This window comes from Trichechus manatus, unplaced genomic scaffold (assembly GCF_000243295.1).
Source record: "Trichechus manatus latirostris isolate Lorelei unplaced genomic scaffold, TriManLat1.0 scaffold00137, whole genome shotgun sequence".
Classification (NCBI taxonomy): Eukaryota; Metazoa; Chordata; class Mammalia; order Sirenia; family Trichechidae; genus Trichechus; species Trichechus manatus.
The window spans coordinates 141,599-147,488 of record NW_004444073.1 but is presented as its reverse complement, the minus strand read 5'-3'; the positions used below and the strand labels follow the sequence as shown (position 1 = coordinate 147,488).

Genomic DNA, 5,890 nt, shown 5'->3' with positions numbered 1-5,890 from the left:
CCCGAGAGTATGGCCCCTGGACACCTTTTTGGCTCAGTAATGAAGTCACTCCTGGGGTTCACCCTCCAGCCAAAGATTAGACAGGCCCATGAAACAAAATGAGACTAAAGGGGCACACCAACCCCGGGGCAAGGACTAGAAGGCAGGAGGGGACAGGAAAGCTGGTAATAGGGAACCCAAGGTCAAGAAGTGAGAGTGTTGACATGTCGTGTGGTTGGTAACAAGTGTCACAAAACAATATGTGTACTGTTTATTGAGAAGCTAGTTCATTCTGTAAACTTTCATCTAAAGCACAATAAAAAAAAGAAACATGTAAAAAAAAAGATTGAAGAGATTGCATATCCTTTCCTCAGCAGTCAAGAAATATGTATATCTATCTATCTATCTATCCTATCTACCTATCTATCTCTCATCTATATATCTAGAGACTACACCCCCACCTGAATGGCTACACTGAAAAAAATATATATCACAGTGCATGCTGTAATGATCACCCAAATCCCTTCAAGGCACTCAATCACTCATCTCCCCAGTGCAAGGAGTGTTGGAGGTGCTGATGACTCACAGACGAAGTGAGAAGTTTACTCAAGATTATGTCCCCAGCTAAGATTTATAAAATATGTTGGGGTGAGGAGCAATCTTGATGAGGGTTTGGAAAGTCTATACTTTCATACCTTTATTGTCCAAGAATTCTAGAGAACAACTGATATGATCAAGAACCTTCCTTGCTGGTCATATTCCTTGGTCCTGCAATGCCGCTTAAAGGAATTTTCCTAGGGAACTAACTAAGGATGTCCACAGATATTTAGCTACGAAGATGTTTATTCAATGTTCAGTTGGGAAACAACCTAAATGCTCAATAACATGGAGTTTGTTGAGTAACACATACCATTATTAATAGCGTTGCATAAGTTTTATTGAGGTGCAAAGCATTCTCAATAACGGGTCGAGTGAAGAAAGCAGCCTACAAAATGGTCTGCACAAAAGGATCCTACTTTTATTTTTCAAATCATTACATAAATGTGTAGAAAACATCTGGAAAATTATATGCCAAAATATTAACAGTGATTACCTCCGTGTAATCACATACTTGTTCGTGTGTAGTGATGGGTGGAATTAGGTAGGACTTTAATTCCACTCTTTTTGATTTCATGATTAAATGTTTTGTAGAGAACATATGTTTATTGTGTTATTAAAATACCAATATTATTTTTAAATAAGGAATTTCTCCAGTTGTCCTTCAGTTAGGAAATTTGTTGATAAAAGTATCACAAAATAAGTTATTTTTTCTAATTCAAACAGCCCAACTCTCAAACAATGCCCAATTCAGAGACAGACCCTCAACCCTCTTCCTTCAAATATTTCTGGGAAGAAGATTTTTGAGAACTGAGAAAAAGAAATTTGTTGGCATTCACACAAAGGCACTTCATACTTGTTCCATTACTCTCAGTTTGGGCTGATGTTCATTTTAAAATTTGCATAATAAAGAACCAAACAGTGGCCCTGGCTAATCTTTTATGAGTTAATCAAACTGGTCAATGTGTCTACTTCAGTTAAGTTTTTGTGTAATATTCAGTGTATAATTTTAGTTATTCAGATAAACGTTCCTTAAATTTGTAAATTCATTTTATCTTAATTACACTGTTTTCCATTAAAAAAAAAAGATTTTTTAAGAGTGTTTTTTCCTGCATTTCCATGACTGCTCTCTAAAATCTTCTCCCACAAAGAATTCTTACCATGCTAAGGAGCCCTGGTGGTGCAGTGGTTAAGAGCTCTGCTGCTAACCAAAAGGTCAACAATTTGAATCCACCAGCTGATCTTTGGAAACCCCGTAGGGCAGCTCTACTCTGTCCTATAGGGTCGCTATGAGTCGGAATCAACTTGACAGCGATGGGTAAGGAGGTAAACTAAGCTACAAACGCCTCTTCACATCCTTTCCTAGAAATCCATAGCTGGAATACTGTGCTAAACACCTATCTGGCCTTCCTTAAGGGTAAAAGATGTTTGGCTTTTATAAAGCAGGAACACACACTTACACTCCCCTGTGTAAGTTGATCTGCTAAACTAAGCTTTCAAGAGGAGGTGAGTGCACACACCAGCCTTCTCATTAGCACTATTTCTCCAGTCTCCCCTAGCTTAACTATGAACCTCACTTCTGTGTCCCAATGGCTTCAAAGATAAAATTATTTGTTTAATTATTTGTGTAAGTGCAACAAGTAGCTTACGCCTTCTCCAAGAAAAAGAGACAGTGGGGTAAGGGCTGTGGTAAAGGAGAATTACTCTTAACCTTTCAGATTGTTTCTTTACTTCCATAAACAGTGGGTGGACAAGTGACCTTAGTCCCCTTTCCCAGGCTCAGAGCTGGTTGGTGTGTGATGGCAGTGAGACAGCGGGCCTTTGGATCTCAGCCTCCCACCCCTGTCCCTGTGGCACCAGTGATCAGCAGAGAGAAAATCCTCTCAGGTTTGGCAAGCAAGGTACCAGGATGTTCTGGGGAGGGAGATAAGCATTACCACCTCTGCTGTCGTGGCTGTAAAATACTTGAGGCTTGATTAATTGGTACCTGTTACGAATTAAGTTGTGTCTCCCCAAAATATGTGTTGGAATCCTAACCCCTATACCTGTGGATGTACAGTAATCCTGTGTGGGAATTGGGTTTTCTTTGTCATGATAATGAAGCCATATCAGGTTTGGGTGTGTCCTAAACCTAATCACTTCTAAGATACATAAAGAGCAGATTAAACACAGAAGCCAACACGTACAGGGGAAGACAGGCACTATCTGATGAAAATGGAGGCAGATGAATCTACAAGTCCAGGAATGCCAGGGATTGCCGGCTACTAGAAGCTCATATAGACAAAGGACCTCCCTCCCTCTGGACCTGGCACTATGAATTTGGACTTCTAGCCTCCTGAACTGTGAGAAAATAAATCTCTCTTTGTTAAAGCTACCCATTTGTGGTATTTCTGTTATAGGCAGCACCTAAATCATAATGGGAGAAACAAATCCACTATTAATGGTGTTGCTTAAAGGGTACTGATGAGAAACATCGTGAACAACCTTTCACATTAGACTGTCTTCACCGTGACATGGTAACCAGATAACAAGAATCGAGACATTGTCTGTCTGCCTCTCCTTTTTATTTATTATTATTTTAGTCTTTAGGGTTTCTAGCTAAAAACAGAGCAGAAAGTCTTCTTTGTCAGAACACATCACAATTTTCCACATCCTATTTTTTAGGTTTTTCAAAAATCCCCTTGCATCACAAAAATCCTCCTAAAGATGGTAAATACATAAAGATCCTCTAAACATTCATTCCTCTTGCTTTCTTTCTTAGAAGCATCACATTTTCAATCACATTTTAAAAATATCGCTAACATTCTAGCAACAGAAGTCAGCCTGAAATAAAATATATCGTAAAAAAAAAAAAAAAATGGTGCTTTCTTTGAAATAGGGTATTTATTTTACACGGCACATATCCAGTCAAATTGTAAGAACAAAAGCGCTTTTCCCCACATGGAGATTCACAGAGTATGCACGTATGCCACTCTGACTGTGATAGGCTTTTTTGAACCAGCTTTAATCCCCCTGCCATACCAAAGTGCAAACCTACCCCTATGGCTTGGGGTGGCTTAAAAAGAAAAATGGAAGCATATCATTCAGAAAAATGCTGCAAGACATGTCTATGAAGAGTACTGCAGTGAGTTTTGAAGGCAAGGGGTGAGTGGCCTCCTCACACAGGCGATCCTGGGCAACGTCCGGCGTCATCCTCTAAGGAAATCTCCGTCCTGGAAAGAGCTCAGCTCACACTCTTCTCGGGTTTGTCCTCTTTTGGGCACTCCTTGCGTTAATGTTCTTCTTGGGGCTGGCTGATTTGGGAGCAGGCGGCTTTCCCTTTGGTTTCGGTGGATTACTGCGACTGGTGCGTCCGGCTGTTCGCTTCTTGTCTTGAACTGTTCTCCGCGGTACCTGAATTGTTCTCTGATGTTCCTGCAGCCTCTCTTCCCACTGCTGGGAGACAATTTATAAACCTGACTGTCAAATACATCTTACTTCTTTATGCTGTTAAAGTAATGTAATGATTCATGAAATTCTTTCACTGCAATATATTAATCATAACAATAATAGCTATCTTGTGTTTTTTCCACCACCTGATCTGTATGTCATTTTGCTGTACTGTGGTGGCTTGCATGTTGTTATGATGCTGAGACCTATACCACTGGTATTTCACATACAAGTAGCATCACCCATGGTGGACAAGTTTCAGCAGAGCTTCCAGACTAAGATAGACTAGAAAGAAAGGCCTGGCAATCTACCTCCAATAATTAGCCAATGAGAGAGAACCGTATGGATCACAATAAAATATTGTCTGATACTGTGCTCAGACAAGATGAGCCCATTAAGTTGGAAGGCACTCAAAATACACTGGCTGCAACAAGGGACTCGAGGATACCAACGATCATGCAGATGGGGAAGGACCGGGCAATATTTTGTTTTGTTGTACATGGGGTCGTCATGAGTTGGAGCCAACTCCACAGCAACCAACAACCACAATTGCCCTCATCCAAGAGTTTTACTGATGCAAACTTAGAGAGCACAGGCAGTAGCAATGCCTTTTGTGAACTTGAAAACACAATTTCTTCTGAATATACATACCTAAACATACCTTATGGAGAGGAAGTGCTTTTCAAATTTCAAACACATAACCTTTCTTTAGTTCTGGTATGATTTTGCATCTCTGGGTAAAAAATTATTCTAATTATAATTCCTCTAATTAAATTACAAATATTTCTATAATGTTACCACAAAAACCATGGATTCAGCCCAAGAGAATTACTTTTTGTATATGATTTATTTTGACAAAAGTCTTAAAATTATTTTAAATATAGGGATTAGTCTATGTATAGTGATGGTATAGGATTTAAAGTGAGTATTTGCATCCTAAAAATGTTTCTGTTTTAATCTCAGTATATATTATTCTGCTCAAGTATCTGTTTGGTATAAAAGTGAAATGTTCACAATAAAGAAAACAAAAATCTAATTTAACCTGGAAATAAGCGGTAGATCAGTATTGAACTCCACCAAATCACATCTGAAGTTGAATGATAGAGTTGTGATAAAACTTTCAAGTGAGAAAAGCTATACTCTTCTTAACTACCTAATCAAAAGTCAAACATTGTTGCTATTGCTGGCTCCTATGATAGCTTGGAGATAATAGAATGTGAAGACTCTCCAAATTCTACAGAATTTCTCTTCATGCACTTAAATCCATATTCATTGTGTTGCTAGTTATACTTACTATGGATCTTTTACTAAGTTGATCTCTCCATTTTTCAACTAAGCAATTTTCAACAAGCATCATCCTAAAAAAAAAAAAAGAAAAAAGTAATTAGTCCTAATAAGCAGCTTCTAATTATAAAAGTAAAAAGTTTAAAAATCAGAATTAATGCAATCATTTCATTGTAAAAAATAAAAAAAAAACTTCAATACCATTTAAAATCCCATAATCCAGGTAAACACCATCTATATTTTAGTGGTATTTTCTTTCATTCTTCCTCGTACCTATACATAGTTTTACATCATACTGTACATTTAGACAATACAGTACATTTTGTTTTATCATTATATTATATGCATTTTTGGATATAACAAAAATTATTTAAAAGTATAAGTTTAATGACCATATAACATTACAACTATGGATATCCATAGTATATTTATCCACTTCTCCACTGTTGAGGCTTTGTCCTTTCTTTAGTTATTATTACCAGTGCTGTATTGAATATGCTTGCATAGACACTAGTGTGCACTGTCTTACTATTTCTTTAGGACATATTTCTGAAAGTGGAATTACTACATCAAAGGGTATGTATTCTTTTTTTTTTTTTTT

At 37.7% G+C, this 5,890-nt stretch overlaps 1 protein-coding gene across 1 annotated transcript in view; it reads right to left on the bottom strand.

Annotated features, from left to right (window-relative positions):
* Positions 1-3,457: 3,457 nt before the first annotated feature.
* Positions 3,458-5,890, bottom strand: part of SFRP4 (secreted frizzled related protein 4) — a 9,711-nt gene continuing 7,278 nt past the window's right edge. Inside the window, exons 5-6 of the mRNA XM_004385297.2 lie at positions 5,300-5,363; positions 3,458-4,011 (exon numbers count right to left, since the gene is read on the bottom strand). Coding sequence (XP_004385354.1) covers positions 3,805-4,011; positions 5,300-5,363 — 271 coding nt within the window. The 3' untranslated portion in view covers positions 3,458-3,804. The remainder of the gene's footprint in view (positions 4,012-5,299; positions 5,364-5,890) is intronic.